This window comes from Stylophora pistillata, unplaced genomic scaffold (genome assembly GCF_964205215.1).
Source record: "Stylophora pistillata unplaced genomic scaffold, jaStyPist1.2 SCAFFOLD_1097, whole genome shotgun sequence".
Classification (NCBI taxonomy): domain Eukaryota; kingdom Metazoa; phylum Cnidaria; class Anthozoa; order Scleractinia; family Pocilloporidae; genus Stylophora; species Stylophora pistillata.
Genome location: NW_028290856.1, coordinates 17,361 through 29,600, shown reverse-complemented (window position 1 = coordinate 29,600; position 12,240 = coordinate 17,361). Strand labels below are relative to the sequence as shown.

General features: G+C 42.0%; 1 protein-coding gene across 1 annotated transcript; it reads right to left on the bottom strand.

Moving 5' to 3' along the window:
* Window positions 1-2,776: 2,776 nt before the first annotated feature.
* On the bottom strand, window positions 2,777-5,959 carry LOC148715718 (uncharacterized). The gene is made up of 2 exons (XM_088746588.1): window positions 5,375-5,959; window positions 2,777-3,953 (listed from the first exon to the last, which is right to left on the bottom strand). The coding sequence occupies exons 1-2, from the start codon at window positions 5,461-5,463 to the stop codon at window positions 3,464-3,466; spliced, it is 579 nt and encodes a 192-aa protein (XP_088602714.1). The 5' UTR covers window positions 5,464-5,959; the 3' UTR covers window positions 2,777-3,463.
* Window positions 5,960-12,240: the final 6,281 nt, after the last annotated feature.

Here is a 12,240-nt window from a genome sequence, read left to right as displayed (position 1 = left end):
ACAATTCCTCTTGGAAGTGTTACAAGATGCTACAGCGATTTCTACTATTGAAAACAATACTAAATAATGCTTCCCCTACCGAAATAATTCCTGCGAATCTCGTTCCTCTGCTTGACTCGAACTCTTGGATGAAAAATAATCGGAGATCGCAGCTTTCCGGCTCATTTTTAGAGGTTCTCGCTGCGGCTTCAAGTACGTTTCTTTAATATGTATTTATTTTTATTTTGCCAGGGGACACTTATATATAACGGGGGCACCTTACGTCAAATTTCCCAAAATAGATCTTGCCTTACTTTGTTTACCTATTGACGTCAATTTTCTCCAAATAGACGTCCCAAAAAAGCCTCTTGACGTCATTCGAGGATTTTCCCCACGTAGCTATTTTGGTGTTTTGGCCGAGCGAACACTGGAACTTGCCTCGACGGGGCAAGTTCCAGTGCTCCGGCGGCTGCCTGTGCATTCTCGGTGCTCGAATGACTTGGACGGTCGAACTAAATAATAATTGAACAATATGGTATTAAACCGACAATTTCTTTTGATCGATCCAGCCCAAAAGAGTCTCCCTTTGTTTACAGAGCCCTCCTACGCAGCCCCTAGGCCGAGATGATGAACGAAAGCTTCGATTGGACGGCAGATCGCCAAAGCAGTTTCCCATTACCCTTCGAGATCATACGTCAAAATCTAACCAAAATACCTGCAAAAATAAGCACTTTTCCGCGAAGAGAAAGCAAGAATATTTTACCGACAAAAGAAATTCCTGTAAAGAGTGTACAAATCAAATTGAGACGACAAGTGACTTCCTTCAAGCATCTAAAGAGTGTACAGATCCGAAATGAAGCTGACAATTCACTTCTTTCTTCAAGCAAAGAGTCCTTGAGATGAGCCTTTTTTTCTTTTCGTTTCGTTCAGTTTCTCCTCAAAACAATGCTTCCTTTTTCGGTCAGTGAGCAAAATCGCCAAGCTGATCAAATGAAATTTCTCACAATCTACTACCTAAGGCTTTTCTCAATGTCTTGGCACATACCAGTCGTGGGTAATTGAAGTACTGGGCTAGCATGAAAAGTCCAGCTTATTATATGAGTCAGGTCAGATCAGAACGACCATTTTAATACATGCTGTTCTTTGTAAATGATGACATCTTCATGTAAGAGAGTTGGTTCTAAGAGAGAGCGGTTGTTATTTCTTTTGAAAGAAGGCAAAGATTCCCAACGACAACCCTTTGAGCCCCCCCCCATACCCACTTACAAATTCTCCCTAGTGATCTTTCCATTACCTTCTTCACAGAATTTGATACAATACCCAAACACTTTTCCTGAGCTGATCACTTTAGGAAATCTCATAACTTTCTCTTCTCATCTAGTGATATTGTGGGGGGAAGACTGACTGTGATCACTTTTGTGACTTGAAAGGGTTGTAAAACCCAAACTGATAAAACAGCACAAAACCAACCCCAGGCCTGAAAAGTGCAATTTATCATCTCAGTCAGGTCAGAGGGAATTGAAGCCTTTGCATCTATTTAAGGGGACTCATGTCCTATTGTTTATGTACAAGTACTTTGTACAGATCTTTAAAGGAAACGAGGAAGGCAGTTATTTTATTCAGTCTCTTCTTTCTTGGCTGGTTTTAATCGGGGTAGGGTTTTCTGCCTGAACCATTTTAATGGATGCTGTCCTTTGTAAATGATGACATCTTCATGGAAGAGAGTTGGTTTAAGAGAGTGGTTGAAATCTCATAACTTGTTCTTCTGATGATCCATTCATAGGGGAGAGAACTGATTTTGATCACCCCCACAAGTGCAATATCAATTGAGAAAACTGCTAGAGGTCTAAGTCCACCAAACTGCTCTTTTTTTAAGTTTCTCATGCCCCATTTTCCCAAAGCACATTAATGTAGACATGCTTAGAAAGGTCTCTGCAAGAGGAACACTTTGATATGTATAAAACTCTTTAACTCCTTCATGGGCATGCTCAGCGGAAGAGGTCGAAAACGAGGGGAGGTCCACCAAAGTGGTTTTCCTTAAGTTTGTCAAGCTTCATCTCACCAAACCACACTAAAGTAGTCCTGGTTGGGAAGATCTCTGCCAGAGGAACACTTTCATATGTATAAAACTCAATAGGTTAAGAAACCCCTTAAGATACAGCAGTTAGTTAGGGTTGCAATCTAGGGCTAGGGTTAGGCTAGGGGTTAGGGTTGCAATCTAGGGCTAGGGGTTAGGGTTGCAATCTAGGACTAGGGGTTAGGGTTAGCATCTTCACGTCTAGGGGAATCGCCCTAGAATTAACTCAGTCCTGCCCAAATCTGGCATGAAACTTCCCAAGGCTGGAGGGTTAGCTAACCTGTAATGTGCATTCGAGCATATGCACATGTAATTTGGAATATGCAGGTCCTGCGCTTTTCCTGAGGTGATCATTTCATGAAATCTCATAACTTTTTGCATCTCATGTAGGGATTATTGATCACTTTTGTGACTCGAAAGGGTTGAAGAAACCCCGAAACAGAAGAGCACGAAAGCGAGCAAAAGAATACCTATCCCCCTCTCCCTATCACAATCTTATATGGATAGACCAGCCAACTTCACAGTGACCATCGGTCCCCTGCACCTCCAGTCAAATAGCTATAGTGCTCCATGTAAGGGAATCCAAGATCTTTCTCAGTGGGACTTGATAAATCCAGCACTTCTCAGACCCCCTCACATGGGACAAAGAAGCTATTGTTTTGAAAGCTGTCAGCATTTTGGCATTTCTTTAAAATCAAGCAAACCAATACCAGCTGAGAATATGTAAACACATCGATTTATTTCCTCACAAGACACAACACAATCACTTCAACAACTCACACGTGACAAATGCTATATTCCTTCGCAAACGCTGCCGACACCTCCACTTTTGTTTTTCCAAGGGAAACTGTTCATAGAAAGCGATTTTTAAAAGTGAACCGTCTACGAGACAAGCACAAGACTGAATAAATGTCTCTGCAGCCTTGGAGCCAAGTATGAAATACTGGGGTCCCACTCAATTCAAATTGCATACACGTGTGTATGTTGCAGGTCAAAATTCAATTTTCAATTCAGACTCAATTTTTTTTCTTCTTCTTTTTTTCAACTTCCAAAGATATTTTTTGGCAATACAAAATGCCCTTCTTAAAATCCAATCAAATGGCCTGTGAGAACAGCGTGCATGTTGCAGGTCAACATTGCATCGGAGTGAATTTTTTTTTTTTTTCCAGACCTGGGTTGATTCTCAATTTCATTTGTCTCCTAGCCCTAATTATTCGAGAGGAAAATCGAGAATCAACCCAACTTGAAAAAAATTCAAATTGTGACCCATAACACACATCACAACCATCACGTCAACAAAACGGCAACACTTTAAAATGGCATGAGATGGATGATCAAGTAACAAAATGAATGTTTGTAGCAATGACACGAAAAAGAGTTGTAGTTCTTCAGTGGACTGAAGATATCCTAATCTGCAAAGACGACCTTGTGTATTTGACGGGGGGAAGTGCACAGTTGATACAACCCCGGTCGATTCTTTGGCGCTTTCACAGTAACAGGCACTAGGCTGTCAACACTCTCCCTCCACTGTCCACTGCCGTGTTGCAGTCTGTAAAAGTTCTTTGAAACATTCTTGTACCAGAGAAGAGAAACCTCACCTTCTTGACCAAGGGAATGGATCTGTCCTATCAAAACCTTTGGGCAGTTAAGCCGGCTATCCTCTTCCACCACTGCCACAAAGTCACCGGGTTTGAAAGGGCAGTCATCGGAACTCTGCGGTTGTGCTTGGCCACCGTCGGATCCGTCGTCCAGACGGTCCTCTGCGTAGTCTCTGGCCAGGTCGACAGCAAGCCTCTTTCGGTCATTGGCGGTGCGGCGGTCGTATGTCCGCTGAGCCTGTTGCCGTGAATGTCTGAGCGCGGCCGCCAATGACGCCTTCAGGGCATCTGTGCAGTCCCTGTGAAATGGAAATCTGGTTTTAGAGATGGCTACATTGACAACACTGAATTTAGTGGGTACTGGTCCAAGTGTAAGTTGCATGTTTAAGTTGAGTTTTCATCTTAAGTGTTTGTTTTGTTTTGGTTGCCTGTGGAATGAATGGCCTTAGTACAAGAGAAAATTATAAATTCAATTACAATATTAAGGTCGGGACACGCACAGAGTTAAACTAGAAATAATTAAGACTAAAGGAAATTTGCAAGTCATGAAAAAAAAAAAAATAAATCAATAACAATGGGCCTCCCACAATATATACTTTGCTCTACTTCTATGTATTGAGCACTGTTCTACGAAAATCAAGTCACACTAAATACATATATATATATATGTATAAATTATAAAAGAGCCTAGAGCAACAAATAAATCACAGTAATAGCTATGAAGAAACTGATTACTCTGGTCAAAGCAGAAGACCAGGGTGACATTAATATTGGCACAGTAATTCATTTTTAATTTCTTTTTTTTTTTAAATTTACTGAAAGGGGTTGACTTTATATCTTGGCCAAGAGAGTCCCAGACCTTTGGTCCTTAAAGCGAATATGAAAAATACCATAGTTTGTGCTAGCTCGAGGCAGGTAGTAAGATTGATTTGCTGCACTTCGTGTATTGTAGTTGTGGATACTAAGTACTGAATTAAAGAAGCCATCGAGATAAAAACTCCAATTTTCTTAACAATATCTCATGACTGATGGTATCAAACGCCTTACTGACATCTAAGAATATACCGCAAGAAAAATGCCTGTCAATTGCCCATCAATTGCCCTTTGAAATCTATCAACAACACCAAGTGTAGTGTGATGAGTGGACTGCTAAGCCCTAAAACCAAGTTCATTTTCAAAGAACGCTTTTTTCCTTTTCAAGGAAATCAACTAATCTATTGCATGCAAGTTTTTCAAGGAATTTATTAAAAACAGACATCAAGCAGATTGGTTGATAATTGGATAGACAAGTGTGGGATCCCTTTTTATAGACTGGAATCACATTTGCTAATTTTAAATTGGCCGGCATTACAACCGGTCTCAAAGGAGGTATTGAACAAGATTTGGTCTTGAAATATCTTTTATAAAATTTACTTTTTTTACTCGAATGGATATTTTGAAATCCTTGGGTTATCCATGGCTTTGACTGAAATTTTAATTCTTTCTTAGGTAAGGTAAGGTCAAGACTTTATCTAACGAGGGTTAACACGAAATAGCCGAGGCTAATAAACTTGCGGCCCTCTAGATAATAAATAATGAGTTCTTAAAGAATTGTTAAATGAAATTGTATGTTTATGTTCTGAGGGCCAAAAGTTGAGGCTATCTGCTGTTGCGATCATTAAATAAAGGCATGACTTATTTGCTGAATTGTATAGTAGTAAAAAAAAAAATGGCCACTTACTCTCTACCATATGACCAGGTAATGAATGCAGATCGAAGCATGTTGATTGTCACCGATTTTCCAGTGAGGCTGCGAAACAAACTTTTCATGTGCGCAGAGAATGCGGGTCCTGAAAAGCTTTCACCCTTCCTGTTCTACAAGGTGCAAGTAAAAAGAAAACATTCATGAATGGACAATGAACAGAAATGAACTATAACCAGTTTTAATTCACAATAATAATTATAGTAATAGTAATAATAATAATAATAATAACAATAATAATAATAACCAGTTCTACCATTTTTTAAGACAAATGTTTGCAATTTTCAAACCACACCTCCCCAGTGGGCAAATCACTCGATCTTTTCCTCAAGACTGAAAATGACATTGAACTTGTAAAAAAAAAAATAAAAAAAAACAGTACTGTATGTAGTGGTCAAGCTTTTGCTTTTCTGAGACCCCCTCATGCTGTCCATACCACCATCAGGTTGACACACTGAGTAGAATTAATTTCCAATCCCAGGCACCCCTATGAGGGTGGTTAAGAAATCCCAAGGACCCCTACGAGGGTGCTTAAGAAATCCCATGGACCCCTATGAGGGTGGTTAAGGTTTCAAGGGTAAGACATTTGAGAGATTCACCTTTGAAAGGGTAAGACATTTGAAAGATTCACCCTTAGAAGGGTGAGACATTTGATAGACTCACCCTTTGAAGGGTGAGACATTTGAAATATTCACCCATTTGAAGGGTGAGACATTTGAAAGATTCACCCTTACAAGGGTAAGCAATTTGAAAGATTCACCCTTAGAAGGGTGAGACATTTGAAAAATTCACCCTTTGAAGGGTTAGCAATTTGAAAGATTTAACCGGGTTTTTAGGGGTTAGGGTTCATGTTAGGGGTTAGGGCTAGCTAGGTGTTAGGGTTAGGGTTTTTAAGAGATTCACCCTTTGAAGGGTTAGCAATTTGAGAGATTCACCCTTAGAAGGGTGAGAGATTTGAAAAATTCACCCTTTGAAGGGTTAGCAATTTGAGAGATTCACCCTTAGAAGGGTGAGAGATTTGAAAAATTCACCCTTTGAGGGGTTAGCAATTTGAAAGATTCACCCTTAGAATCCCTGTCTGAAGAGTGAGCAATTTAAAAGATTTAACCGGGTCTTATCGGTCTTAGGTTACCCTAGCTCTTTTTCTAACTAACCCTAACTCTACTTCTTGCTTTAAGAGCAGTCTTAAGCGTCAGGTAAGGGTTAATTGAGATAAAAGGCAATAGCCTACCATGCAAGTAGTGTAGGCCTTGCAAAGCTGTCAAGGTGCAAAGTCTCCATAGGAATGAAGTCATAACTAATGAACGGAGGCGAGCGTTAGAGAAAATCAACAGCAAAAGGTCTTTTACAGCAGGAAAAAGGATAGAAGGAACAGTGTTGTTGATTTGCCCTCGGCAGTGTTCAGTTGCCCTCGGCAGAAATGTTCATTTGCCCTGGTGGGCATTTTTCAGCTGGCCTTGGTGAGAATTTTGGAGAGGGGGGCCTGGGCTGTAAGGAGCGGTTGAGGCTTGGGTTCACTTGACTTGGGTTCCCGCTGGGTTGGCTTGGTGAGACCGAGGAGGCATCATGAAGCCTCTAGGTTCCGTAAAGCCCTTAGGAGCTCTTCAAAGAATGGAAGGGGTATCTCGGCCAGGGGCCAAGTTTCAGTCTAGTGGATTAGAACCCGAGCGAACAGCCGCTAAGACTCTTGAAGCAACTCTGCTGTGATGTGATGTTGAAATGTAATAAAAAAATAAAATGCGTTGAGATTTGGGCTTTGTGGGTGGAATGCGAGTCGGGCGTGTAGCTGGGCTTGGGATTTGCGAGTTGCTTCGGGGACTTAGTAGTTGTTATAGCTTGCAAGAAGGGCTACCTCTCCTCGCCAAATGATTTTGGCATTATGCAAATGAGCTGGCAGCATGTTGTGCGTCTGTTGGCCAAAGGAACGGCTTGAAAGTGCAAATAGAATGGGCCGCTAGGTACAGAATGGACTCTTAAGCTGACTTCGGGTGTCCGTGGGCTGCCTTGGGCTTCTGCTCAGGCCTAAAAGCAGAAAACTAGGATGGCAACTTGCGAATGGCTGCCACCACGTGGTCCGGTTCGGTTTTGCGTTTGTTTGGCAAAGGAAGCGTTTTCTTTGCAAAAAAACTGGGCCAATACATAGAGCGTGGAGAGGCAAGCTGATTTCGGGTGTCCGTGGGCTGGCTTAGGCCTTGGCTTAGGCGATAAAAGCAAAACTACGATCGCATTGTGCAGTCCGCCATTTTGTTTGTTTACTTGTACATGTACAAGTGAAAATCGGTAAGATGGTTATTTTCAAAAATAAAGAGAAAAACCATGCTCGGCAGCTAAAGTGCATGAAAATAGGAGGGGTAAAAGAAGAAAAAGGAGGAAAAAAGCAAAAAAAGCAAAAAAGAGTTTAGTCGCGCACCGGCCGGTATTGAACTCTTGACCCTCCATGACCGCCGCGGGCAGATTACCGAGAATCTGACGGTCCGGGGTTCGATACCGGAGTTGCCCTTTTTTGTCTGTTTCTTTTTTCTTTTGTTCTCTTCCTTTTTCCTCCTTTTTCTCTTTTTCCTGCTGTTTAATGACCACTGACGTTGAAAATACTGTGAGCAGAGCAATTTTTCCATTTTTAATAGGTCGGGGTAAAAGTGAGAAAAAGTTTCAACTTTGACAGAGTGTGGACACGCCAACTTTCATCTCTTTTTATAATTCTAGTGGAAAGTACTTTCAAAGCTAATTGCATCGATGTAAGTTTAACGAGAAACGGATGAAAATTGATTTTTCTACGAATTTTGAAAGCTAAGAAAGATAGGTCTGCAAAGCGTACTTATTTCACCCCGTCAAACAAGAAAATTCGTAGAAAATTCTCCAATGGATCATTTTCTACACCCATTAAACCACACGACTGTCAATAGAATGAACAATCATTTCAATGTCCTCTTCTGTCAGTTTCGGGAGGTTTTCATGGTTTTCGTAGCCTTTCAAACGGAACTGTCAAAATGCCCCTTTTTTTCGACTTTTTACCTTCTCCAACGCATGCGCATTATTAGGCTCAGTAGATTGAAACACGTGAAGATGTTCTTCTGGACGAGACCTTCCTAACAGTGTATCACATGCTGTGATTCGATGAAATGATGCGTGGCAAGACCTTAGAAACCTGGTAAGCCTAGCACTAACTCTTTGTGGCGGATGGACATCTGATGACAAAATGCACCTAGAATGAAAAGTATGACACGGATTGACATCAAACTTGCTCCTCGAGATGGAGAGAACGCCATAAGAATCCTGTGAAAATTTCAGAGCTCAACTCTCAGGAATAAAGCTTTTAGCAGGTTTGAGATCAAGCCCTACTATCAAGGTGAGGTTACAAGTTCAAGTCTTCTGTGGGTGTTATACCTATACCGGACCTTTTTGCTTCGTTCAAAAATGCATGCTTCGCGACGGATTGAGCTGATACTTTTCCCCATAAGAGATCATGCACTTTACAATCTACATGCCAGATTTGGGCAGGACTGAGTTAATTCTAGGGTGATTCCCTTAGACGTGAAGGTGCTAACCCTAACCCCTAGCCTAACCCTAACCCTAGATTGCAACCCTAGCCCTAGATTGCAACCCTAACCCTAGATTGCAACCCTAGCCCTAGATTGCAACCCTAACCCCTAGCCTAACCCTAGCCCTAGATTGCAACCCTAACTAACTGCTGTATCTTAAGGGGTTTCTTAACCTATTGAGTTTTATACATATTAAAGTGTTCCTCTGGCAGAGATCTTCCCAACCATGACTACTTTAGTGTGGTTTGGTGAGATGAAGCTTGACAAACTTAAGGAAAACCACTTTGGTGGACCTCCCCTCGTTCTCGACCTCTTCCGCTGAGCATGCCCATTAAGGAGTTAAGGAGTTTTATACATATCAAAGTGTTCCTCTTGCAGAGACCTTTCTAAGCATGTCTACATTAATGTGCTTTGGGAAAATGGGGCTTGAGAAACTTAAAAAAAGAGCACTTTGGTGGACTTAGACCTCTAGCAGTTTTCTCAATTGATATTGCACTTGTGGCGCCATTACGCAACCCAGGCGAGGCGTGATGTCATCCACTTCATGCCATGATGAGGTGCATGACGTCATACATGACGAGATGCGCACATTTCACTCAAAATTGTGATCTTTTTCTTTCACGCGTGTGGTGCAGTCACGCGTATTTCGTGACGTATGACGTCAGAGTAACGTCAATGACGTCACACTTGAGGAAATACGGCCATCGAAGTCACTATTGTGCTTTTTTTGTGTTTTTGTTCTGTTGTTTTTGTTTCTTTGGTCTTTTCTCTATACGCGTGTATGTCTGTGACGCGTGTTGGGTGACATTTGAAGTCGTTGTGACGTCATTAATGTCACGCTGTCAGGACGTCATGACTTATCCCCTGGGCAGACTTTTGGTACAAATAGGCAAGTTTTAGGCTAGGGTGAGGGTTAGGGTTAGGGTTCATGTTAGGGGTTAGGGCTAGCTAGGTGTTAGGGTTAGGGTTTTTAAGAGATTCACCCTTTGAAGGGTTAGCAATTTGAGAGATTCACCCTTAGAAGGGTGAGAGATTTGAAAAATTCACCCTTTGAAGGGTTAGCAATTTGAGAGATTCACCCTTAGAAGGGTGAGAGATTTGAAAAATTCACCCTTTGAGGGGTTAGCAATTTGAAAGATTCACCCTTAGAATCCCTGTCTGAAGAGTGAGCAATTTAAAAGATTTAACCGGGTCTTATCGGTCTTAGGTTACCCTAGCTCTTTTTCTAACTAACCCTAACTCTACTTCTTGCTTTAAGAGCAGTCTTAAGCGTCAGGTAAGGGTTAATTGAGATAAAAGGCAATAGCCTACCATGCAAGTAGTGTAGGCCTTGCAAAGCTGTCAAGGTGCAAAGTCTCCATAGGAATGAAGTCATAACTAATGAACGGAGGCGAGCGTTAGAGAAAATCAACAGCAAAAGGTCTTTTACAGCAGGAAAAAGGATAGAAGGAACAGTGTTGTTGATTTGCCCTCGGCAGTGTTCAGTTGCCCTCGGCAGAAATGTTCATTTGCCCTGGTGGGCATTTTTCAGCTGGCCTTGGTGAGAATTTTGGAGAGGGGGGCCTGGGCTGTAAGGAGCGGTTGAGGCTTGGGTTCACTTGACTTGGGTTCCCGCTGGGTTGGCTTGGTGAGACCGAGGAGGCATCATGAAGCCTCTAGGTTCCGTAAAGCCCTTAGGAGCTCTTCAAAGAATGGAAGGGGTATCTCGGCCAGGGGCCAAGTTTCAGTCTAGTGGATTAGAACCCGAGCGAACAGCCGCTAAGACTCTTGAAGCAACTCTGCTGTGATGTGATGTTGAAATGTAATAAAAAAATAAAATGCGTTGAGATTTGGGCTTTGTGGGTGGAATGCGAGTCGGGCGTGTAGCTGGGCTTGGGATTTGCGAGTTGCTTCGGGGACTTAGTAGTTGTTATAGCTTGCAAGAAGGGCTACCTCTCCTCGCCAAATGATTTTGGCATTATGCAAATGAGCTGGCAGCATGTTGTGCGTCTGTTGGCCAAAGGAACGGCTTGAAAGTGCAAATAGAATGGGCCGCTAGGTACAGAATGGACTCTTAAGCTGACTTCGGGTGTCCGTGGGCTGCCTTGGGCTTCTGCTCAGGCCTAAAAGCAGAAAACTAGGATGGCAACTTGCGAATGGCTGCCACCACGTGGTCCGGTTCGGTTTTGCGTTTGTTTGGCAAAGGAAGCGTTTTCTTTGCAAAAAAACTGGGCCAATACATAGAGCGTGGAGAGGCAAGCTGATTTCGGGTGTCCGTGGGCTGGCTTAGGCCTTGGCTTAGGCGATAAAAGCAAAACTACGATCGCATTGTGCAGTCCGCCATTTTGTTTGTTTACTTGTACATGTACAAGTGAAAATCGGTAAGATGGTTATTTTCAAAAATAAAGAGAAAAACCATGCTCGGCAGCTAAAGTGCATGAAAATAGGAGGGGTAAAAGAAGAAAAAGGAGGAAAAAAGCAAAAAAAGCAAAAAAGAGTTTAGTCGCGCACCGGCCGGTATTGAACTCTTGACCCTCCATGACCGCCGCGGGCAGATTACCGAGAATCTGACGGTCCGGGGTTCGATACCGGAGTTGCCCTTTTTTGTCTGTTTCTTTTTTCTTTTGTTCTCTTCCTTTTTCCTCCTTTTTCTCTTTTTCCTGCTGTTTAATGACCACTGACGTTGAAAATACTGTGAGCAGAGCAATTTTTCCATTTTTAATAGGTCGGGGTAAAAGTGAGAAAAAGTTTCAACTTTGACAGAGTGTGGACACGCCAACTTTCATCTCTTTTTATAATTCTAGTGGAAAGTACTTTCAAAGCTAATTGCATCGATGTAAGTTTAACGAGAAACGGATGAAAATTGATTTTTCTACGAATTTTGAAAGCTAAGAAAGATAGGTCTGCAAAGCGTACTTATTTCACCCCGTCAAACAAGAAAATTCGTAGAAAATTCTCCAATGGATCATTTTCTACACCCATTAAACCACACGACTGTCAATAGAATGAACAATCATTTCAATGTCCTCTTCTGTCAGTTTCGGGAGGTTTTCATGGTTTTCGTAGCCTTTCAAACGGAACTGTCAAAATGCCCCTTTTTTTCGACTTTTTACCTTCTCCAACGCATGCGCATTATTAGGCTCAGTAGATTGAAACACGTGAAGATGTTCTTCTGGACGAGACCTTCCTAACAGTGTATCACATGCTGTGATTCGATGAAATGATGCGTGGCAAGACCTTAGAAACCTGGTAAGCCTAGCACTAACTCTTTGTGGCGGATGGACATCTGATGACAAAATGCACCTAGAATGAAAAGTATGACACGGA